This window comes from Rattus norvegicus, chromosome 1 (assembly GCF_036323735.1).
Source record: "Rattus norvegicus strain BN/NHsdMcwi chromosome 1, GRCr8, whole genome shotgun sequence".
Taxonomy (NCBI): Eukaryota; Metazoa; Chordata; class Mammalia; order Rodentia; family Muridae; genus Rattus; species Rattus norvegicus.
The window spans coordinates 255,230,522-255,256,070 of NC_086019.1; the positions used below are offsets into that span (position 1 = coordinate 255,230,522).

Sequence of the window (25,549 nt, forward strand, 5' to 3'; positions counted from 1 at the left end):
CAGTCACCCTGAGGAGTGTGGCCACAGAAACTGCAATCCTCCCATCCTGTTGCTCTTCTGCTTTGGGGTCCAGTGACTGAGGGGTGCTCATGAGGGGTAGAGAAAGTGGTGCTTGCTGACCTTAGGGTCAAGAGGGCCCTTTCAGTTTTCATTCTGCCTCGGATCTGACTCAAGTGCTCATTCAGGAAGCCAGTCAGTGCAGATAGGAGTCCTGGTGCACTGGAGTCCCGGTGTCCCCAGAGGTAGGATGGGAGAAGGCCGTGTCTTCACAGAGCACACGGCCATATTGTTGGATCACAGGGTGTGTATCTTTAGCGAATTCAGTGGATGCTTACTAACAGTTTGGATAAGCGAGGAGCATAAGGGAGATTTTCAGTAGTAGTTCCTCTGTTATATAGAACCACAGTCTGGAAGCTGTAACTCAGGAGCAGCAGTGTAGGAGTTTGTCTGGGCTGATGTCACACATGTACACTCTCGGCTCACTAGAGGGTAAAAGGCTTTGGAGAGACTTCTTCACCCTGGGATTTCCACTGAGTTTGTTTTGCATTTGCATGTGGAGGACACCACACGAAGACTTTGCAGAACTGTGTCCTATGGTAGTTAAACTGAAAATGTTTATTCCTTTCAGGTTTACAGGAACAGACGGACCAAGTGGATTTGGCTTTGAATTGACATTTCGTCTGAAGAGAGAAACTGGGGAGTCTGCCCCACCAACATGGCCAGCAGAGCTGATGCAGGGCCTAGCCCGATATGTCTTCCAGTCAGGTAATGGCCCAGAGGTTGGGGTGCTGGTCCTGTCCTGTGGCCACCAGCCTGGTGGGCTTTGGGAACTTGCAGGCATATTTTGATGTCTACAGAGTCCTTTCGTGAGTGGAAAACTATGTTGACCTTAACAGACCGAGATTACGTCAGTGTCCTGACATCCTGAGGCTTTGTTGCTGTCTGTCATCACTAGTCTGTTCCCTGTTCCCAGTGGCCTGGCTGTCCCTGTGTCTGCTTCCAGGCCTCAAGTACACAGGCTGACCTTGGCTCCGTTTGGAAGGATAGTAGACTGGAGCTTGCACCCTTCCCTCACAGGGCGGAGGGGATGCTAAAATCAGAGCTGAATTAGATTATCCCAATGCCCTCCAAGAGATTGTCCTTTGCTCCCACTGCCCCCTGGGGACTGCTGCAATGGATCTTGGGTAAGGCCTTTGTGCTGGGAGTGATCTTACTTTCTTAGGTCACTCGGCCAGAACCCCCCAGCCTGCAGAGGCTTCAGAGCTCCTGAATATTCTCAGTGCTAATGTTGAGGGAGTTGAGAGGACTTACATGACCTAGATTCTGTTTCTTTGATTTGATATATAGCCCGAGTTCTCTCCCTCTTCCCCTCCTTCCCTCACTAACATAATGAATGGCCTTGCTAGCCTGAAAGTCACTGTGTATATCCACCTCTCTCAGCCTCCAAGTGCTGGGATTATAGGGCATACATAAACCTAGGTGAGAGGTGGGGTGCGGGGGGAGACAGAGACAGCGACGAGAGAGAGAGAGAGAGAGAGAGAGAGAGAGAGAGAGAGAGAGAGAGAGAGAGAAGGAGAGGAAAGAGAGAGAGAGTTAGTTTTGATGGGGATTGAGCCTGGGGCCTGATACATAAAGGCAAGTACTCTGACACTGACCCATATCCAGCTGACATATTTTTTATTTTGAGCAGTGTCTCATTAAGTTGTCCAAGCTGACCTTGAACTCACTCTTTAGCCTGATTATAGGCCTGTGCCACCAGGTCTAACTTTGAAAATAGATTTTTCTTTGATGTAGTTTTTGATATGATATTGGTATGGGATTCTAAAGATGAAGCAACTTCTTGTTTGTAGAAATAGGAACTTAATACATTCACTTGTGTACCTGCTCAGGTAGGCAGAGATCAGGGAAATGTAAAACAGATGTTATAAAATCACAGTAATTTCTAATGTGAAGTCATTTTGAAGTTATAATGAAAATCAATGGAAAATAGGATCTTATTCGCAGATACTCATTCACACACAGAATACATTTCACTAGTGACAGTTTTATTTTATTTTACCTCCCTTTTCTTTTGACACACAGTCTAGATAGATAGATAGATAGATAGATAGATAGATAGATAGATAGATAGATAGATTTTTTTTTTTGAACAACCCAAGCTATTCAGGTCCTTTTTAACTGGTTAAAAGGGTGGTGGTGGTGGTGTTAATTCCAACACTTAGGAGACAGAGGCAGTATCTGTCACTTCAAGGCCAGTCTGGTCTACAGAGAGAGTTCTAGCACAGCCAGGGCTACATAGAGGAAACCCTGTCTCAAAACCAAAAAGGTGATTAGGGGACTGGGGAAATAGCTCAGTAGGTAAAGGTGCTTGCTGCTATGCCCGGCCTCCTGAAAGCGCACATGGAGGACGAAGAGAACCAGCCCCTTCAAGCTGTCCTCTGACCTCCATGTGTATGCCAGAGCACATGTGCCCACACACATGGACACACAAATAAACATATTTTCTTACAGTCAAAAAGAGTGTAGTAGGGAGCTGGTGAGATGGCTCAGTGGGTAAAGGTGCTTCCTGCCAAGCCTGAGGCTGATTCCTGGAAACCAGATGATGGAGAGAAGCAGCTCCTTCCCATTGTTGCCCGGATCTCCATGTGGGGTATGCACCTCCATCCTCAGTAAATAATGTGGTAATTCAAACAAAAAAAGTTGTTATGAGACAAGAACTCAAAGATTCACTCTACAGATTACTTATTTATTGAAAGGGAAAAGACAGGCTGGAGAGATGGCTTCCTGGTTAAAAGCTCTGGCTGTTCTTGCAGACAGCCTAAGTTCAGTTCCCAGCACGGATATGGTAGCTCACAACCTGTAAGTCTAAGTTCCGGGGGAGCCAACTCCTTTTTCTAGCCTCCATGAGCTAAGAGAATATATGGGTGTGCAGACACACACGCAGACAAAGTACTCATGCACATTAAACAAAAATAAATACATCTTTGAGAAAGAGGCAGGGATTGTTTTGACAAAGAAAGGCCTCAGCAGACATCACCTTAATCTGAAGACAATGACAGTGTATTCATATAAATAAAATAAATAAATCTTTAAAAATAAAAAAAAAAAAGCAAAAGAAGATTAACAGAAACATGGCGGTTCACAGATAAAGTTTGATCCTTGATGGATATTTGTGGAACAACTGGAAAAATGGATTGTGGACTGTATGTTAGGTGCTAGCATTCTACCACCATGAGGTTCCTTGTGTAGCTGTGGTGTTGTGATTATACAGGGTAATGTCCTCCTCCTCCTCCTCCTCCTCCTCCTCCTCCTCTTCCTCCTCCTCCTCCTCCTCCTCCTCCTCCTCCTCCTCTTCTTCCTCCTCTTCTTCCTCCTCCTCCTCCTCCTTCTGTATATGCATATACTATCTTCAGACACACCAGAAGAGGGCACCAGATCCCATTAAAGATGGTTGTGAGCCACCATGCGGTTGTTGAGAATTGAACTCAGGACCTCTGTAAGAGCAGCCAGTGTGACAGAGGCTGGGAGACTCTTGAGTTGAAGGCCAGCTTGGGCTATATAGTAAGAATCTGCCTTAAAATAAAACAAAGAAAAAAAAAAAAACCCGACCAAATAAATTGTTAAACAAGTCTACTTTAAATTTTTTTTTGCAACTTGACAGAGAATAATAGTAAGTTACTTAACACGGGATCCTGATAAGGAGGAGCCAGTGCTCCCTGATTTTAGGCTAAGCCCAAATAGAGGTGAGGATAACGGCCGAATTGTCAGTGTGCTTTGTGTGCCTTGTATAAGAGTAGGCACCCTGGTTTTGTTTTATTTTGTGCTTACAGACAAGATCTCTCTGTGTAAACCAGGCTGATGTTGTACTCAGTATTCTTCCTTCTTAGTTTCGTGAGTGCTAGGCCACTGTGCTCAGTCCTTTTTTTCTTTTTCATACTGGGAATGGAACACAGGGTTATGTCAAGCTTAGAGTTACAGAAAACAACTGGAGGTTATTAACCCATTCAAGATCACAGATCTCATGTGAAGGCAACAGGTGAGCCCAGGTAATGAATGAAGTCCACTTTACCCCAGTGTTGTATTGATAGGAGCTATGCAGATATCTGGTCTACCTGATGCCACGGGCTATACAACGAGAAATTGGAAAATCATCCATGTGGATAAATGCTGCTTGTACACATGGCCACTCACTGTGATGACTCACTCAGTGTTAAGCAGCACTAATGCTCAGTAGGGCGACAGTCTGCAGTTCTTGGAAAATGGAGCATGGTTTAAGAAAAAGCATTTATAAAATCTCCAAAATCCTCTTAGATACAGCTTTTATATTTTAAAACTTTTATGTGTGTCTTTGGCTCCATATGTGTGGGTGCACTTATGTATGGTGCACATTTGTGTGGTTATACTTCTGTGTGGGTGCACTTGTATGCTGTACATATATGTTGAGGTAGGAGAACAGTCTTAGCTGTAGTTCCCCAGGAGCTATCTGCCCTATGTATTGGAAGACTTACCATTATTTTATGCAGATGTGTGTGCACCACATGTGTGCCTTCAAGACCAGAAGGCCTCAGAATTTGTAGAACTGGAGTGAGGCTACTGTGGGTGCTAGAAACCAGATCTGAGTCCTGTGTAAGAACAGCCAAGTACTTGTAACTGCCGAGCCTTTCTACAGCCCACACTTTATTTTCTGTGTCAGCGTCTCTTGTTGGCTTGTGGCTTACAGAGGCTTCCTGGCCAGCAAGCCCAAAATCTGCCTGTCTCCTCCCCCAAGTGCTGGAATCACAGATGTGTGCTACCATATCCAGCTTTTTCTTTTTAACTTTTTATTCGTAAAAATATGTGTACAAAGTGCACATAAACTGTATATAGAATGTTGCAGGATATTTGATCACACTGTGAACCCGAAGATTGTGTTATTTACTGGGAAAAAAAACTGGGGGTCTGGAGAGATAGCTTAGTAGTTAAGAACACTGACTGCTCTTCCAGATGTCCTAGTTCAATTCCCAGCAACCACATGGTGGCTCACAACCATCTGTAATGGGATCTGATGCCTTCTTCTGGTGTGTCTGAAGACAGCTACAGTGTACTCATATACATGAAATAAATAAATAAATCTAAAAAAAAAAAAGAACACTTGAAAAAAACTGTTTCTAGTTATGGTATGGCTCAGCCCTTAGCACACGGCTTTAATCTCTCTGACTGAAATACAGACACACCCTTAGTGTACACCTTTAATCCCAAATAATGAAAGTAAGTTAGTTTGTAGAGGGAAGTGCCATGTTTAAAAGTAATGTCTTTTTGAGGGGCAGATGAAGTAACAAATCAGAGAAAGGTTTGACAGAATAGGAACTGCCCAACTCTCATGAGGGAGGAAGAGGAGACTACTTAGTGGAGAGCAGCATAGACAGAGAGGAGCAGCTTTACAGACAGATGGCAGAGAGAACAAGCTAGATGTAGATGAAGACTGAATGAGTCAGAGAATGAGAAGGAGCCAGAAGATTAGAACAGATTACCAGAGTTAGTTTGAGGCTGAGCAGAGCAAAAAAGTTAGAGGCCAAGAGAGAAGCCAGTTTGAATCAGTTGGCTTGGTCAGGAGTCTGAGCCAGCACAGCTGAGTTGAGCCAGCCAGCCAGAGTTCAGAAAGAACAAGGGTGAGCTTATTCAGCAGTAAGTCTCGGAGGCTGGAACATTCTAGGCCTACATTAGATTGTATGGATGCTAGAAGCTTCCAGAACTAGGCCTAGGTTAGTAGACTGAGGCAGTAAGCTTCAGGCAAATTACTTCAGACAAATAAAAGACAGTTTTACACAGAAATATTTTTTTTTTTTAGATTTTATTTATTTTATGTATGCATGTACACTGTACATGCTGTCTTCAGACACACCAGAAGAGGGCATCAGATCCCATTACAGATGGTTGTGAGCCACCATGTGGTTGCTGGGAATTGAACTCAGGACCTCTGGAAGAGCAGGCCGTGCGTGCTCTTAACCGCTGAGCCATCTCTCCAGCCCAGATACATTTTCATAAACTGCAACACCCAAGTGGAGAAATAAGCTAGTTCTCCAGAAACCTTGAGTGGCCTGTGGTCTCATCACTGCTCTCCCTGTCACGCCTGCACTCTTTCCTTCCTAGTCATCTGCCATTATTCTTAGTTGATCTTACTTGGTCTTCAAGGCGTAAGGATTGGAAAGAAAGAGAGAAAGGGAGGAAGGAGGGAAGGAAAGACTATATAGACCAGCAGGCGGCTTGCTTGCTTGCTGGTTTGCCCGGTACAGTCTTGCACTGTCTTGCCCTGTGTGGTAGAAAACCAGCAGTGAAATGCAGATGCAGTTGTTTCACAGATCACATCACATACATCTAAAACCAAGCTTGGATCAGTCAATGGTCTGGTGGGTTTTTTGATTCATTTTTATTTTGTTTTTTGAGATAGAGTCTCACTACATGTTTTCTACCTCCTAGGCTGGGATCAAACATGTGTACCATCATGCATGGCTGTTCCTTGATTTTATGTAGTTGATTTAGGTACTTGCCTTGGGAGCCCTGTTCTAAATGTAATAGACTCTGTATGGTTTGGTGGGGCCATATAGTAAGTAAATCCTGACTAAGCTGCAGAGTCTCTACAGTATGGTTGACTGTCCTTTGGTCTGGATTTAGGCTTATCAGGCTCTCAGTGTGGATCATGCTCTGCTGATGAGAGAGCCCCTCCTTGTGGCTCGTAGCTGTCACTAATCCCTGTGGTTGCACTCGATCAGGGTCACATGAATGTATAGATAGAATATGTGTGTTCTTTGCTTGATGTGTGCACAGGCGCACCCTCCATGTATAAATAGTCTCGAAATTCTGTCTGATGGTCTTCCCTTTCTGTTTGGTCCACTCTGGACCCATTAACTTCATACAGAGCCCTCCACCGTCTTCCAGTTGCACGTGAGGACATGCTGAACAGTGTAGTCACAACTGAGTGTTAGGACTTGCTGTTCCGGATCCAAATACCAGGCCAGTGTCCGACGAGGGAAAGAGGATGAACTCGGGTGGATGCAGAGTGGCAGACAGCAGTGTCCACACTGAGCCATCAGACCACAGCAGATAGCCTCTGAAGTTTGCTCTGAAGAGCGTCAGATGGGCCCTCTAAACTCAGCTCTGACTGACCCCTGGAAGGTTTGCTGAGAGGTGGGAAGCTAAGGTGGGGCTGCAGTGCTGTGCATTGATCTCGTTCTGCAGAGCAGCCCTCATCAGCCAGGAATGACACCACCAGTCCTGCTCCCAGCTCTCGGTTTGCAGGGCAGTGGGTGGATGATTGTTTCCCCCCAACTTGTATATCAGTCCTGCAGTATGTATGTATGTATGTATGTATGTATGTATGTATGTATGTACGTATGTATGTATGCGTGTGTGTATGTATGTATGTATGTATGTATGTATGTATGTATGTATGTCCGTTCCGATCAGTTCTGCTTGTGTCATTTAACCACTATTGCTGCTGCCCGAGTTCCAGTACAGCCCTGGGTCTCCCTAAGATCCCCTAACCCTTACTTCCACCCACAGAGAGTGGGGAGGGGTCCCTTAAAGCCAAAGGCTAACTATTGGCAGACAGACTGGGTGTGGCTGTGGCTGGCAGAATCAGTTGTTCACCCAGCAGTAGAGACAAGGGACTAGAATCTTCTGTGCTATCTGGCAAGACAGCACGCTGTTACAAAGCAAGGCCAGCCATACACTGACCTCCTCTGCTCATGCCCAGTGCCCTTTCTGCTTCTGTTTGTTTGTTTATTTAGTTTTGGTTTTTGGTTTTTGAGGCAGGGTTTCTTTGTGTAGTCCTGGCTGTCCTAAAACTAGCTCTGTAGACCAGGCTAACCTTGAACTCAGATCCACCTGCCTCTGCCTCTCAAGTGCTGGCATTTAAGGTGTGTGCCACTGCTGCCTGGCACCTTCCTGCTTCCTCTCTGTTGTATTTGCTACTTCTCTCGCTGTTGTGACTAATACCTGACAGGAGCAGCCTGAGAGAGGAATAGGTTATGTGATTCAAGGTTTCACAGAGATGTAAACTACAAGGATGATGTGGCAGGAACACGTGAAGTCTTGTTCACAGGAAACAGTGTAGGCTAGAGCCAGAGGCTGGCTTCACCTTAAAGGCTTGTTCCTAGTGTCCTACTGCTGCCCGCTGGGGACTCGTGTTCAACACAGATGCCCCAATGAGATTATTTCACTTTCAGGTAACATTGAAAGATGATGTGACCAGATCATAGCACCATCCTGTTTGGAACCTCAAGCCTAATAAACCCCTTTGCATTATAGATGGGCCAGCCTCAGGTATCTTGCTCTATCAACACAAAGAGAATACAGCATCAGGGGTCCAAGGACCCTTGCGTACTGGTCAGGACCTGGGACAGTACAAAAGTATCATGAGGAACGAGAATGTTGTAGCTGTCAGATAGGCAGCCACCATTTCACCTGCAGATTTACAATCCAGTCTAGCCCCTGGAAGAGTTCTGTGGAAGGTTTTGTGGTAAGCATGTCAGTACTCATGAGCAGACATTTCAGTGTCTGTCTCCCGTTCCTCTTCCTTTCTGTTCACTTTTAACTTTTTGGCCAGCGGATTCCTTCTCATCAGATGGCCACTGACAGCTCTTCTCCCCCCCTCTGGGTTTCATTAGGAGGAAGCCTCGCCAACTCTGGCTCTGCAGGACTTGATTCCTGAGCTGTGCTTAGAGTCTAGTGCTTGAGCTCTGCCCTTGGCAGGTCTTAACCACAAGTCAGGCCAGCCTGACTTGAGTTTTCAGGAGAATCACGGTCCCAGCCCTTGGAATCAACAGAGTGGAAGGCCCGTGCCCTTGCCTGCTCCTCTTCTATGGCAACCTCAGGGCAGTTCAGACACCAATAGGGAGCTGGGTGGTTGCTGCAGGGACCTTTGCCTGCACCCCAGATGGGGCGACTGACCAGTTGGCTGGTACTGACAGGCTGGCAGCACAGACCTGGTTCTTAAACATTTCTTTTCTTCTGTTTATAGAATAAATTGTAGCAGCCAGGGCATGGCAGGCACACACTTGCACCTCAGAGGTAAAGGCAGGTTGATATTATCCTTAGCTGCACAGTGAGCTCAGCACCAGACTCTGCTACATGAGACTATCTAGAAAGTAAAAACAAACACATAAATAAAATAAACAGTTGTTCATTTAAAACTCAAATAGACATCATCTTCAGAATTCTCGAGGCTCGGCAACTTCAGGCATGTGTGCGCCTCCGAGAACATCTGATGAGCCAGCCTGACTTTGCAGGAGGGAGGGCTGGTGGGAAGAACATTTTCCTCTTTTGCATTATTTTACTTGTGTGCCTGCTGCACACTGGGGGTCTACAGATGCTGGGGAAGCCGAAGTGTAAGGAACAGGACCCTGTCCCAAGGCGGAGACAGCACTGGAAGAAGCTAAGGAGAACTGGATTCTGTAGATCGCTGAGGGGAGGAGCACAGGGCTCTGGAAACATGAAAGCGGTGGCAGCATTTAGATCACAGGGTGGGCAAAGGACAGACTGGAGGCAAGAGGGAAGAGAAAACATTCTTGGCAGAGAGAAAGAGCATGTGTGAGCCCTGGAGGAGGGAAAGTGCCTTCCTCAGCCAGCGGAGGGAGAGGAAAGGCCAGGCTGCACGGGTGGCTGGAGGTGCAGCCTGGATGGGGAAGTGCTGGGCCTCGAGGCCTCGAGGCATTGAATCAGGATGGAGTCTGGAATTGATTCTAAGGGCACTGGAAAACTACAAATGCCTTTTAAGGAGAAGCAGGGAGGAGGGGCTTGCAAAATGCAAACTTTGTTCCCTTTAATAAGATGTGCTTAGACTTGAGGTACCTGCGTTTTGATCTCTCTCTCTCTCTCTCTCTCTCTCTCTCTGTGTGTGTGTGTGTGTGTGTGTGTGTGTGTGTGTGTGTGTGTGTGACCACATTGTATGAGCATTGAGTTCATGCTCAGTACCATGGAGGCCAGAAGAGGGTGTCAGATCCTCTAGGACAGGAGTTACAGATGTTTGTGAGTTGCCCTGTGAGTGCTGGAACTGAACCCTGGCCTCTGGAAGAACAACAAGCACGATTTTAACCAGGAAGCCGTCTATCTCTCAAGCACATAGCTACATTCTGAGTGGTTCTTCCCTAGAACGTGCTGCGGCCATGCAAGGTGAGAGCCCAGTCATTACTTACAGAGTTCCTGGTCTGTGGTCGGCCATCCTAGCTCTTGGGAGCCCAGCTCAGGGCAGTCCTTTCCCCAGACTCTAACCACGGAGGCTTGCAGCCTTCTCTTTCTCCAGGTCTCGTGGTCCTTGCCCAACCTGTGCTCAGCAGCACACCACAAGGGGAAAAGCTCCGATTCCTCCTACTTCCCCCACCACTAACAAACACACATGTGCACTCGGACCTGCCCAGGTAGACCTTGCCCTGCCTCAGCTTCCACCTTCCCTGTCTGCTGCTCTCTAAGGCTCCCCGTGAATACGCCCTTACTCTCTGTGCTTGGTGACCTTCCTAAAGGAGATGCTCTGGCTCACCAAGAGCTGGACCCCCGCTTCCCTGCTTGGATAAGCTGCCCTTGTTGCCCCAGTCAGCTAACCAAAGCCAAATGGAGCTGCCTGCTTCTATTAGCATCATTTTTCTTCCTCCTAGTCTTTGTGAGTTCCCTGACATTTTCTTTCCCTTTGGCTGATTTATCCTCTTTTCTGGTTGCTATGGATCTGTAAAATATTTCCCCTTTCATCTGTTAGTAATGCTGACCAACTGCAAGTCAAAACACTTTCTCTGCGTTTCCCAAGACTTTAGATTAATAGCTGAAAGATTGCATTCCTGCCCCAGAAGGAAAACAGGTCAGTGCTCAGAAATGAGTGAGTGCTCCAAAGTCTAAGTGGCTTAGCCTGAGCTAATAAAGTGAGCCTGAGCTAATAAAGTGAGCCTGAGCTAATAAAGGAAGTGTTTTAGGGACGACTGAGAGCAGAGGTTGGCAAGTATAGCCCACAGGCCAAATTCTGATGACCACCTGCCTTATACAGGAAACTGCACCGGAGGGCACACGTCCACCTGACATGCCGTGCTCATGGTACAACCGCAGAGTTAAATGGGTGAGGGTGGGGTGTAGCTCAGTGGTAGAACACTTGTTTCCCATGTGTGAGGGCCTGGGTTCAATCCTCAAACTCCAGAAAATAAGCAAACATTGCATGGCCCATGGAAATCACTGAAGAGCCTAACTTTTCACTTGGAAAATGTCTCCCACCTTTGAACAATACCCGAGTGCAGAGATGGCTGCCTGGGGTCTGAGGCTGCAGAAGCTCTGAGAATGGAGTTGCCTTAGCTGCCTTCAGCTCCCCGCCAGAGGATCACTGTAGCCGCCAGAGGATCTCTATAGCCGGTGCTTCCCTGAGGGGGGAGGGAACGCATCTCCCGCTGAGCTGCTGTGGGCACTGTAACCCACTGTAACCTGCCTCAGATCTGGAGCCTCTGGGAGCCCCAGTACCTAGCGGCTACTTAACACACTGAGCTGAGATAATTCACCTTACTGCGGGGCTCTCATCCTCCTCCTCCCGGGGAGTCTTAATTGCTTAGCTTTCAAGCTGAATGTGACTCCTTTGTTTATGTCACCTGCATTTTAGGGATGCTCCCTGCAGGGGCACTGTAGGCCACTGGCAAAAGGGCAGCCCAGCTGGAGAGTTGGAGTGATGGAACCATACTTCTGACCACTCCAAAGGCTTGTTTATTTATTTAAATTGGGTTTTGTTTGGCTGATTGGTTTTGATGGCCATGTGCACAGGTTTAGTGAAGTCTGTGGAACAGTATTGCAGGGGCCCAAGTGTCAGGGCTCAAATCCCGAGTTCAACAAGGAGAAATGCATAGAACACCAGGTCAAAACTGTCCGTCTCCTCAAAGGCAGGATTGTTCCATCTGAGAAACCGTTTCAGAGGTGGAAACTCAGGGTGCACTGCCTGGCATCACACGAGAGCAGCGATACTGTTCATGGGGATTTATCTTGGTTGTTGCTTATTTGGGTTTTCGAGACAGTTTCCTGTAACCCAAGCTGGCCTCGAACTCACTGTGTAGTCAAAGATGATTTTGAGCTCTGATCTCTGGCCTCTACCTCAGAATTCTAGGATTACAGAGGTGTGCTTCCACATGCCCAGCTTTGAAAGCACAATTAAAAGAAAGCTGTGTTGTATATCTGTGGGTCCCAGTTGTGCTAATGGCTTGTCCTCGTGACACGTGGATGACAGGAAGAAGGTAGTCATAGAGGCACCTAGTGTGACGGGTGGGGCTGGGAGCCATTGCTGCTACCTTTTTTGTACCTGCTGTCATATTGAAATTTTCTACAGAGATGTGGTTTTATTATTAGGGGGAAAATACAAAGGGATAGTGGCTGGCCTGCTTTCTTCTTCCAGTTCTCTTGGGTAGGAAACGACTAGCACCTGTAAGCCAGACACAGCTCTCCCTGTCTCACATTCCTGGGAGTAGATCTCACTACCAGTCAAGCCTTCCTTCTTGCCTCACTGGGCAGAGTCAGTGGCAGGTCTGACCGTCCAGAGTCTAATGAGGTGCCTGGAGCATGTCTGAACCACCACAGAGCCCTCTCCAGGAAGCTCGTACCCGAGAGGAGAAAAGGCGCTGTGGTGCTCTTCGAGGGAGATGGTGGTAAACATGCTGTCCCAGCCATTCAGGCCACCTGAGCCTAGGAGCCCAAAGCCAGGCTGGGAACACTGTGAGATCAGCTGGATTCCACAACAGCTACCGGGCCCTTTTCCTGCCAGATGCCCATACCTCAGGGAGGCACACCCCAAGGTGCGCTTGGGAGAGCCTGTGGCCTCTTCTAAGCACTGAGCCTTCCTGCCTCCAAGCAGACCTTGTTTGTACTTGATGATTTAGGAGAACAGTATGCTGTCAGCTTCCACTGAAGTACCTGGGTCCTACTGAGCAGTGTGGTGGCCTGAACTCTGAAGCCTTTGTCCTTTTCCTCTCTTCACAGGACTACTCAGGTCAGGCACCTGATTGATTGATTGGTTGATTGATTGATTGATTGATTGCTTTATATCCCAAATGCTGCCCCCCCCCAGAGTTCATTCGTCTTCCCTCCCCTTCTTGATCACACACTTGTTAATGTCTGTCTTAGCTGGAGCACTTTAGTTTCCCAAACATAACTTTCTCATTGTTTTGCTACAGCTAAAATACCCAGGTGACACTGGAAACATGAAAAGCAAGTCAGAGGACAGTGGGGTAGAGCAGGTCTCTCTGTGTAGCCCTGGTTGTCCTGGACTCAATTATGTAGACCAGGCTGGCCTCAAACTCACAGAAATCTACCTGTCTGCCTCCCAAGTACTATGATTAAAGGCATATGCCTGTTGTAATCGCTGTTAATAATTCTATTAGTTCTTAATGCGACCAGGCCAGCCCTTCAGTAATCAAGACAAAGTCCTATAGATTTAATTATTGGACAATTGCTTACCCCAAAACTATTTTTCTACCCTTGACTGGCTGCTTCCCAGTTACGCGCTGGCAGGGCCAGCTCTATCCCAGTCTCGCTGGGTTATTCCTCCTCCACCAGTCTGCCTTTTGTGTGCACCTCTCTCCCACACATGCTCCTGGTCCATCCCATCCAATGGAGACCTCCTGCTCTCTCCATCCTTTTTCCTTCTCTCTCATTTTCCTTCTCTCTCCTGTGTTTCCTCCCTGCAACCTCCAGTCTGGCAACCAAAGCCCCACCTACCTCTATTCTCCCCGGTAACAGGCTGTTGCCACTTTTATTTAACTAGTCAGAAAAAAATTGATGAGCAAATTCATAAATCATTTGGTTCTCAGGACAGCAACCAGATCTTGGGGGCCAGCATTTAGCATCTGAATACATGGCAGCACCAGACCAACCCCCAACATATGCCACCATGCCTGTCTACATTTTTGTTTTTAAAAAAGAAAATATGATCTGGGCAGTGATGGCACATGTCTTTAACCCCAGCACTTGGAAGGTAGAGGCAGGCAGATCTCTAAGTTGAGACCAGCCTGGTCTACAGAGTGAGTTCCAGGTCAGCCAGGGATACACAGAGAAACTCTGTCTCAAGAAAACAAAAGAGGAAAAAAAAGAAGGAAGAAAATATGATATCAAGGCCTAAATTCTGATTCCAGCCCAGTAAAAAGCAAAAAGAAGTGGAATTTAGTTACCCATCTTCACAGGAAAGTGTGGCTAGCAAGATGGGTAAGGATGGGTAAGGCTGGGGTAGATGATCAGATCCACAGGCTGTCCTCCAACAGCCCCTGTTCTCTCTCTCTCTCTCTCTCTCTCTCTCTCTCTCTCTCTCTCTCTCTCTCTCTCTCTCACACACACACACACACACACACACACACACACCAGTAAATTTTTTTTATTTTTTTAAAGTGGACAGCAGAGAACTGGAACTTCAGGAGAAGGGACTCTCGCTGCTGCCGAGCTCTCTGCCTGTAACTTGCAGAGTAACTGTTTAGTTAAAATGAAAAACAAGCATTGTGTAGAATCCAGCCTGAGGCAGCCTGTCTGATTGTGACTCTCTGAGCTTGTCTCTGAACAGAAACTAGTTGGACAGTTTTACCAGGTGCTATATGGGATAAACAGTTTCTATAGCCAGTGTCATCTTTGTGAAATCGTTGATGGTTTTATTTTTGAGACAGCATATCACTGTGTTGCTGAGGCTGCCCCAACAGTCACTATCGAACCCAGGCTGGCCTCAAGCTCATATCAGTCCTGTGCCTCAGCCTCCAACTCCTGGGATTACAGCTGTGCACCAGGCTGTGCAGATTGAAGTCTTGGAGGCTGAGTAAGTACAGCTCAGTAGCAATGTTTGTGATAGCCAGTGTGCAAGGGCATGGAAACCATGGCAGACTCCCTTGATGAGCTTTCAAGTTTTCTCCAGCTCGCCCTCCTATCCCCTGTTCAAATAGTGTGCAAGGAACGTGTGTGGGCAACTTGCAGCTATGTCTTCTTAGCTGAGGACAAATTCCTAAAGTAGGTTGCCAGATTATGTATGGATGCAGCTTGCAGTTATATGTGGTGCCTGTGACCGGCTGCCCTGACTGCTGCACCTGCACCCAGGAAGATCTGTATCACTTTAAAGTCCACAGAAGTCTTAGGAGTCTTGCGACTTCAAAGCTAGCTCGATTTCAGTCAGAGATGTTCTCCAAGGCCAGAGACTCAAAGATCCAGCAGAACCTGGACCTCAGCAAACCCTGCTTCCTGCCTTTAACACTGTCACTAGTAACCATTGCTGCCTCTTCCTTCAGTCAGGTCACATAGAACTGCTTATGCTTCTGCTCTCTCCTTTACCTGAGAGTGGAGGGAACCTGAAGTACCTGGAGCAGCGGGTACAGAAACTACGGTTTATCTCTGCGCCTTCGCCTGCTGCCGACCAACAGCCCCTCCGAGGCACCACTTTCTTTTTTTAATTTTAAATTTAATTAATTTATTTATATTAAACACTGCCCCTTTCCCACCCCACCCCCACAGAGGCTCTCCCATTCCCCCTCTTTTCCTCTGAGAAGGTGGGCGCCTCCTCTATATTCACTCACCCTAGTGCATCAAGTCTCTGCCAAAGTAGGCTCACCCTTTCCCAGTGAGGCCAGACAAGGTAGCCCTGTTGGGAAGCTGACACCACAGTCAGGCTACAGCTTTAGGGCGAGCCTCCAGTCCAGTTGTTGGGGGGCTAGGTGCCACTTCCTACATAGCAGATTAGCAGTGGATACAGACAAGGGTTGCTGGGGTTGGGGATTTAGCTCAGCGGTAGAGCGCTTGCCTAGCGAGCGCAAGGCCCTGGGTTCGGTCCCCAGCTCCGAAAAAAAAGAAAAAAAAAAAAACAAAAACAAAAAAAAAACAAAGACAAGGGTTGCTTTCAGACTGATACCGCCTCTGAGCTGTGCAGTGGGTGAAGAATGCTACAGAGGAGGCGTCTCTGTTTAAAGGAAGGGCTGGCGGAGAGTTGAGCCTTGACCCACAGCAGGTGCTTAGAATGTTTGCAGTCTTGCCATATGGCAAAGGGCTTACTGTTTCCTTTGTGCTTCGTGTTTTTTCCAATCAATGGAAATAACTAGAAAACTCTTAGCTACTCATCAGGGCCCAAACATTTTTTCCTAACATGATAGGCCTTAGGAGGCAGTGAGTAAATCCATCGGCTCAGAAACTGCCCTGGTAGAGCTCCTGTGAGTCACACAATTTGTATATGGACTTGGCTCATTTGGGTACTTAGATGAATGACCCAGAGGCCATTTGACTTTCTGGGTTTTTATTTATCTTGCTTTATTTTGACAGGTCTCTGTATAGCCATGGCTGATCTGAAACTATGTAGCCCAGGATGTACCCCAACTCATGATCCTCTTGTTTGAACTTCCTGACTGCTGCAGTTAAAAATGTGTGCTACCACGCCTAGCATAGCACAGCATTATTACTTTTTGTTTTTAGATTTTATTTTTAATTATGTATGTGGATGGGTAAGGGTGTTGGATCCTCCTAGAGGATAGAATCCCTGAAGTTATAGGCAGATGTGAACCTCCAAATGTGGGTGCTAGGAATTGAACCTAGGTCCTTTGGAAGAGTAGCCAGTGCTTTTAACCACTGAGCTATATCATCTCTCCAGTCCTAGGGCTTTTATTTTTAGTATTTTTAGGGCATAGGCTAAACATCTGGTGGGTGAAATCAGTAGAGTTTTACTAGGAATAGCCATGGGCTGTGGCTACAGGAATCTGAGCTCTGTAGCAGCAGCGAGAATGAGGTGCATGTGCCTGGCTCACAGGGAGTTCAGGGACCCACAGTCTGTCTCTGCTAGCCCGGGAGACTCATTTGGGGCACAGGCCTACATAACTGCAGTGTACTGAGCTTCCTTTACTGTGAACGGTGTTTTCTGTGTAGTCAGTCCTCTCTCTGTGACTGTGACTTTCCTAAAGAGAAAGGAAGTGGAGAGGGAGAAGGGTTTTTTTCTGCTTTAGTTTGGTTTTTGGAGACAGGGTCTCAGCGTATAAACTTGACTGGACTGGAACTCATTATGTAGAGCAGGCTGGCCTGGAACTCATAAGATCTACCTGCCTCTCTCGCTTTCCAAGTGCCTGGATTAAAGGTGTGGGCCACCATGCCCCACTCAACTGAAAGGTATTTGACAATCTGTAGGGGTACAGCTCTGTATCTCTTGTGGTTAGATTTCTGATCTTTCCCAACTCCTATTGATGTCATGTGAAACCTAGAAGGAACACCCTGGGTATTTCTTCTCGCTTTTCTTTTCTTTATTTTTGAAAAAGGATCTCAAAAATCCTGCTGCAGGATGGCTGGGGTTGCAGGCTTGGCCTCCCTTCATCTTCCCTCCTGATGGATGATATGTTATGTGCATAGTCGGTTCTCTTTTTGGAGTCTTCAGCCACATTTAGCCAAATTAATGTCAGGAACCCCACTCAAATGAACTTTTCAAGTTTCAGAATTTTCAAAAGGCCAGTGGGGTTGAAGGAGGACATTTTTTTCTTTTACCACTTGACCAGGTGGAAGAATGTCATAACTGCTCCTACCCACAGCAGCTCAACTCTGAAGGGCTTGGTCTTCTAACTGCAAAGGAGCCCACTGACTGTGCACATAGAAAATCTGTGCATGTGTAGTATGTTTGCTCGTCTTAAAGAATGGCTGTACCCCAGCCCTTCCCTGGTAGAGTCTGTTTGGAAGCCCTGCTGTAGGGCTGCCGTGTGTGCACATGTGCAGAAAGGCTGGGATGCAAGTTAGTACCACTGAAGCGTCAACGCTCCAGAGTGTCACACCTTTTCCTCTCCCCTAGGAGAAGGTCAAGTGTTTAAAAAGAATTAATTACCCAGAACATATTTTGATTTTGCTCCTGTGCACATCCTCACATTCAGCTGCTTTCTCAGTTTCTGAGTGAGCCTTGCTGTAGGACAGAGCTCTTGCTGTGGCTTGGGGAGTGGGTTCTGTGTGTGTTTGGGGGAGGGGGGGGTTGGTCTCAGGCAGAATCACTGCAGGCTCCTCCTGCTGAAGTGCTCACTCACAACTATATTTGATCCCTTTGAGGGAAAGAACAAGACTGGTCCTCCTCAGCAGGAAGGGAGTCTGCTGCCCTCTTTTGATGGGTAAGTGCTGTCAGGGGGAGGTGGATCTGACTGCAGAGGGGTCTTAGGACACTGGGCCACAGCATAGTACTCCTCAATGTCAGTGCTGGGTGCACCCCTTCCCCAAATGAAGTTAGCATTGCATAGGTGTTTTAGGGCTGCAGAGTAGGCAAATGCCCAAGCTTTCAAATCAGGGTGAACTTAAGGAGGGATGCAGTGGGGACAGTTAGGGAGCCCAATCAGGGATGTGTGATCTTGGTTTCCCTCACTGCCTCAACCAGACCTGGTTAAAACAGCAACCTCTGGAGAGTCTTGTTGCCTGTCCCAACCTCTATATGTTTGCCCCTATTGGACTGCAGCGCATGTAAGGGGAGAGAGAGAGAGAGAGAGAGAGAGAGAGAGAGAGAGAGAGAGAGAGAGAGAGAGAACGCACATGGAGGTCAGAGAACTTGGAGGATGTTGTTTCTCCTCCACCCTGTAGGTTCATCTAGCTTGTTGGCCCCTCTGTCGTATTTCTTGCTTATCACTGACTGTCCCTAGAAGGCCTCTGATCACCATCCTAGGGTACTCAAAACAGTACTTGGAAAGGAACACTTGCTTCAGCCACACAACCCCCCAAAACATTATCTTCCCCCCTAAGCACTTTAGTTCTAAGGGCCAAATTGGGGGTGGGGGGGCTGTGCCTTATTTTCCTTGTAGACCAGTGTGACTATACTATTACACAGAACGCAGACAGCCAGCCCATCATGCTACACGGGGTTAGGATGAATTAGGAACCCTTGGAGAATGTATTCACTCTTTCAAACAATACCTGTTTCCTGAAACCCATTTCCCTAGATTTTGCTAATCTATTATATCCTGATCAGTCAGGCTTCAGAGCACTGTGACTAAAGCTGGACTCTGGGGAGGTGGGGATGGGAAAGGCCAATTTGAGGTGTCCATCAGAGTCAACACTCATTCAGCACTAGGCTTGCAAGCATGTACACACATATACACACATACACACAAACATGTAGGTATCCACACTCCACACACGCGCACAGGGTTTTAAGGGGTTTGCCAGGCAGTAGTTACTGAGGAATGTTCATGTGGACTCATGAGTTCTTTCAAGCAGGGCAGGGCACTGACTGGAACTGGCTTTCTTTAGGCTCTCTGATATCCTGAATACTGAGCATTCAGAGAGGGCTGAACTCTGCTGGCTGACAGTGGCCTTTCATGTAACCTGAGGGCTCACAGGAAGGAAGGAAGGAAGGAAGGAAGGAAGGAAGGAAGGAAGGAAGGAAGGAAGGAAAGAAGGAGAGAAGGGATAAAAAGCCATTTCCCAGCCCCCTACTAGGAATGGCCTTTTATAGGCCAGGCCTGACCCCAGGGATTTCCAGTCCCTCTTGGTGAGGAGGTTTAGGGAACCAGAGAGGGAAGGAGCCCCTCTAGCCCCTGGCTGGACAGCTGGGCCTCCAACCAAGGCTTTATTAGCATTTGAAAAAGGCTCGGAAGGGCCAGAGCTTCCTGGGGCAGCGCTGGGGCCTAGCGCTGAGACCTGTGGTGGCTTCCCACAGAATAGGGCCAAGTGTTCAGGGCATAAAGACCAGGCTGGACTCAAGAATGAGCCCTTTGTGGCTTTGTCCTTAGCTTGAAAACTGTGACCAAGCCTCTTTCATTGTTAAGAAAGACTATTTTTTGGCCACTACAGACCCTGCCATTCTCTGGAAAGTTCTGTTAGTGTGTCATGCTCTCTAAATATTTATTGCAAAGTGAGGCTTTCTTTTACTCCTCTTAATTCAGTAATGCTTTCTGCAGCCTTGGCCACACACATGCTTGGAGCAAGGTGTGTCTGTTGACCCTAGAACAGCAACTTGGCCTGAGGCTCTTTTTGCTTAGGGTCTCTTCACTACTTCCTAAATCAAGCCTGAACACAGTGCTATTTGATTATTCTTATTTAACCATTTGGGTTGGTAACCATTTGTTTTTACATTGGAGTCAATAATGGTTGATGAAAGTCATAGCTTTAAACCTTCCCAACCCTTTCCCTGTGTCCAATCTAAAGTCTTTACTGTCTTATAGAGGCTCTCACTAGACAACTGAGCCCTGGGACAAGCCTGCAGGGTCCAGCCATCTGTTTCATAAACCAGGAGCAACGGTGCCACCTACTGGGTGCTTTCTGTTACTACAGGCTCAGTGGCTGTCCTGTTTTCTGGCAATTACACGTGTGTCTCTGTGGTATTTCAGCACATAGCAGTAGTACACTGAGTACAGACCAGAGGCCTAGGATTGGGCACTGAACCTAAGGTTACAACTAGTAAGGGGCAAAGGCCTCCAAACTCCAGAGTACTGTGCTCTGCTCTTAGAGCCACCAGAGTTCTTTGAGCCCTGTTGATTTTATCTGAGTTTAATATGACTTTCTAATACTTGTATAGCATTGTGAACGTGTTCATTCGCAGTTTTCAATAATCTGGCAACAGTATCAGCTAGAACCTAATGGGTTGTTTTCCTTGTATTGTTTTGAAGCTGTCCGATTTTACTCCATGACAACTGAACAATATGACTCTTCAGTATTTAGTATGAGTATGATGGTATAAAGGTGTTTTGTTTTTAAAGATTTATTTATTTTATGTATATGCATACACTGTAGCTGTCTTCAGACACACCAGAAGAGGGCATCAGATCCCATTACAGATGGTTGTGAGCCACCATGTGGTTGCTGGGAATTGAACTCAGTACTCTGGAAGAGCAGTCAGAGCTCTTAACCTCTGAGCCATCTCTCCAGCCCCTAAAGTTTGTTTGTTTGTTTAAATACATGTTGTGGAGGGAATGTTTGGTAGAATACATGCCTAATGTGTATGTCATGTTCATCCCAGCACTGAAGAAAAAGTAGGTTTGAGTACAGTTAGATTTCTTTAGGGGCTGAGGAGCTGGCTCAGCCGTTATAAGCACTTGCTGCTCTTGCAGAAGATCCAGGTATGGTTCCCAGCACCAATATGGCGCTTACAACCATCTGTAACTCCTGTTCCAGGGGATGGAGAAAAAAAAAATTTTTTTAAGCTTGTTTGAGAAAGGAGTGTGTTAGTGTTGTGGGGAAAATAGATAATAATGATGTAGGGACACAGATAAGGCAGAGCTCTTGGTAGCAGTGCCAAATATTGGGAAGCGTCCCTCTCACTGACAGCCACATGATTCTGCAACTGTGGATAGTAAAATGCTGTCCCAGCAGTATGAGCTGGTTTCCGCTAGGCTGGCTGCTGAGCCAGGGAGGTGTAAAGATGGGCTTGGTTCCTCTACTTTACCCCACTCCAGGATCATCACGCCCTCCGCTTCCTTGTCCTCCACCTCTTGTCTCCTCCTCTTCCTCTTCTTTTTTCTCCCTCCTCCTCTTTTTCACAATAGCTTTTGATAACTCACATAATATATACTTCACAGTTGGAAACCATTATTTCAGTGAGCCTGGAACATCTCCCTAAGAAACGCACATGCAGAACTTTCCCCGCCCGCTCCCTCTCCATCTCCTGCAACTGCTCCCAGTTCTCTATAGCAGTGGCATCTGGCAAGAATACGTGGTCTTCTGTGATCCACTAGCTCCTTTCATTTAGTGTCATTTTTAAGTTACATTCATTTAGTGTGAGTGTTGTGTGAGCTTGTGTGCACACACACGTGTGTATACATGTGCCACAGTACACATGGGGAGTGGGAGAACCGCTTCAGGAACCAGTCCTTTCCTTCTACTCTGTGGGTCCTGGGGATCAAACTTTGGCTCTCAAACTTTCCAGTCTGAGTACTGGAAACTAATCCTAGGTCCTCCCCACGAATAACAGTGCTCTTAACTAAGCACGGCAGCATCTCTCCAGCCCTTTCTTGGTTTTGGTCTTGGATTCCTCCTTAGGGCTGCGATTTTCCCTTTTTTTCCCTGGATTCTGAGCGGTTGAACTGGTCTTCAGGCTTACATAGCAAGCAGGTTGAGCATCTCCCCAGCCCAGGCTGTCCACATGCTTACTGCTCTGTGTTTTCTGTCTTCTAAATTCTCAACCACTTTACTGCTGCATACAGAGAGCACTGTTACCTCCTCATGGCTTTGACTTTAATTTCCCCTTCAAATATATTGAGCCTCTTTTTATGAGCTAATTGGCTGTTGTATCTTCTTTGAAGAAACATTTATTTGGATATTTTGCCTGATTTTAATTGAATTGTTTGTGTCATTAAGTTGTAAGAGTTCTATATATTCTGGGTACAATATGCTTATATTTTATGAGGACTTACCATGTTTTTGGCTTGACACTATTTTTCCATTCTGTAGGTTGTCTTTTTAAAGTTGTGTTTGAATATAAATAACATGAAAATTCTCATCTTAAAACACAGTGCGGGGTTGGGGATTTAGCTCAGTGATAGAGCGCTTGCCTAGGAAGCGCAAGGCCCTGGGTTCGGTCCCCAGCTCCGAAAAAAAGAACCAAAAAAAAAAAAAAAAAAAACACACACAGTGCTATACAGCCATTCCCACCATCATCTTGGGTACTTTCCTCCTCTTCCCAGACTGAACTTTACCCCATTAAACCAGTTCAATTGTCACCCGTCTCAGTGTGACATGACTACACAGAGTGGTTCCCCACCTCTGTCTGACTTCACTTAATGGACGTTCATCCGTGTGGTAGCACAGGTTAGAATGTCCGTCTTCTTAAGGCTACATAGTATTTCATCTTATGTAAATCCCACATATTGGTAGTCCATTGGTTCATGATGGGCATTTGGACAGCTTCCACGTTTTTGCCGCAGTGAGCATTAGCACACAATCTGTTCAAGGCCCTGCGTTCAGTACTTTGGAGTGTGTACCCCAAATTGGGATTGCTGGATCACATGGTAATTCTGCTTTCCAGTTTTTGAGGACCTGCCATGCTGTTTCCATAGCAGCTGTACCATTTGACATCGCCACCAGCAGGGTACAAGGGCTCTAATTTCTCCACATCAGGCACCAATACTTGTCATTTCTGGATTTGTTTCCGTTATTGTTTATAATTACCATTCTAACGGATGTAAAGTGGGCGTGGTTTGATTTGCATTTCTTTTTTCCTTCTTGATGGCGATGGCTACAGCACAAAATGGTTTTAATTTTGATGAAGTTCAATCTGCCTGTCCATTGTTGCTTGTGCCTTTGGTATTACATCCAGGGAACTGGCACCCAATCTGACACTTCTTTGTTTCCTTCTAAGTGTTTTGCAGTTTTAACTCTCACAGTTAGGTCTATGATCCATTTTGAGTCAATTTTTGTTTATGGTATAAGGAAGAGTTCCAATTTGAGTCCTTTGAATTTGGATAGCCCGTTGTTCCAGCACCATTTGCTGAAAAGACTCCCCCCTCCCCCCTTGAGTGTCTTGGCACCGTTGTCGAAATTAATGGCCTTAAGCGAGCAGCTTTATTTCTGTGCTCTCAATTGTGCTGTATTGATCCCGTGCCTCCTCGTGCCAGCCAGCCCATACTCACTTGGCTGCTGTAGCTTCATAGCTTAGAGCCAGGCGGACTGAGATCACTGTATGTTGAGGCCCCAAGTCTGATTCTCAGTACCGCACAGATCAACACACAAACAACAGACCTAGGGAGATGGAGCCCTTCAACTTTGTTCTTTGTCTCTTCTTACTATTTACGTGTTTATCTTCAGTTCCAGGAGATGAGCTTAGACTCCTTGTTCATACTTAGAAAATATTTGTCTTGCTCTTGGTGGAAGAAGGAAATGAGTCTTTGGTTTACCGTTGAGCGCAGTGTCAGCCGTGGATTTTTAGACATCCTCTCTCAGAATGAGAAGCGCCCATCTAGTCCCAGTTTCAGTGGTTTGTTTTGTTTTTGTCTGCACTGAATTTTGTCAAGTGTTTTTCCATGTCTCAGAGACACCAGTGTTGTGTTGTTCTTTTCTGTCTTTTAATCTTTGTTCCTATAGACAGGATCTCACATAGCCCAAGCTTGCTGTAAACTCATGTGACCCCAAGTCTTCTCTTTGCTTTCAGTGTTTATTATTGCCTATGTAATATGATGCCTGCATGTGTATTGGGGGGCTGCTGATTATAGATAGACATGGCAGGGAAGAGAGAAGGGGTTCAGGAGTAAGCAAGCAGGAGTCCAGAAACTTGAGGCTTTCTAAGGAGCTCCACCTTCTCCATGTTCCTCCTCTGGTCTCCTAGAGGAACACTCTCCTTCCCTCCTGAATGAACACTATGGAAGAATTGGCGGCTCCCTGAGCCTGTGTCTGCCTGGGAAAGATGGTTGGGTAATGAGGTGACACAGGAAGGAATTAGAGTTCAGAGCAAGCCAAGACAGTCAAGGCAAGTGAAGGCAAAAACCTCTGGCCCTAGGCTGGGGTATGCACACCTGTGTGGCATGTATGACGTGTTTGCCTTGACATATGGCACACACATTTAGCAGAGGTTCTCTGCAAGCAGGTGTGGAATGAGCGCTAAGATGTGGAAATCGGGGGGGGGGGGAATATGGGAAAGAGGGTCCTTGCATATGTGTTCAAAGAAAAGAAACGGAGGGGAGCTGGGGACAGAGCCCACTCACCTAGCTTGCCCAGTGTCTGAGCTGTGTCTCCAGCATCACATGAAACTGGGTGTGGTTGGGCCTGGAGAAATAGTTCAGTGGTAAAAAGCACTGCCTGCTCATCCAGAGGACATAGGTTGGATTTGCAGCACCCGCATGGCAGCTGACAGATGTCTAAAAGTTCATATCCAGGAGACCTGATGCCTCTTCCAGTATCCTCAGACCCCAAACACCTAAGTAGAATATAGACACACATGCGGTCAAAACAGCCATGCACATTTTAGAAAGGAATCCACAACCGGGTATGGTGGCACATGTCTGTAATCTCAATACTTGGAGGTGAAAGTACTAGGTTCAGAGTTCGAGGTCATCCTTGGCTGCATAGGGAATTGGGGGCCAGCCTGGCACCTGTGGTTGCACATGAGCTGGCTAAAGCAGCACACACTGAGTGTTCATGACAAGAGACCGGGTTGGGGACTTAGTACCGCATGGGAGTGTTCTCCAAGGCTTTGCTGCCTTAGGCATGTTCTGTTTGGTTTCTTGTTTTTATTTTTTCAGTCTACACAGTCTAGCCTCAACTTATTGTCCTCTTGCCTTACCTCTTGAGTGCGAGGATTGCATGTATGTGCCCCTCCTACTCCTGGCACTTTATTTTGTTTTTAAGTAATAGGCCTTTGTGTCCTGAGGTTGTAGTCACTGTGCTGTCACAGAAGTACCCCTACCCCAAAACCATGCAGTCTGCTGAGGTGGGCAGGCACTCTCCTGACCTCCATTGATCTGAAGTCCCCAGTGATCCTCAGAAATTCTGGCTGCCTGTGGGAGACTAATAGCAGCTCGCCAGGGTTTTCTGAGGTTGAGTGTTCCCTTTCTGTGCTGATTCACCAGCACAGAAATCCTAGATCATTTTCCAAGAAGGATTCCCACAGTTCCCAACTTCCTTGCTCTCTGATGGTCCGCTGGCCCCACTGGAAAGCACCTCATTCTTG

General features: G+C 46.8%; 1 protein-coding gene across 2 annotated transcripts in view; it reads left to right on the plus strand.

Annotated features, from left to right (window-relative positions):
- Sufu (SUFU negative regulator of hedgehog signaling) overlaps positions 1-25,549 on the plus strand; it is a 97,876-nt gene that overhangs the window by 31,414 nt on the left and 40,913 nt on the right. For both annotated transcript variants that reach the window (XM_006231546.5, NM_001024899.1), the window contains exon 3: positions 629-765. In XM_006231546.5, coding sequence (XP_006231608.1) covers positions 629-765 — 137 coding nt within the window. The remainder of the gene's footprint in view (positions 1-628; positions 766-25,549) is intronic.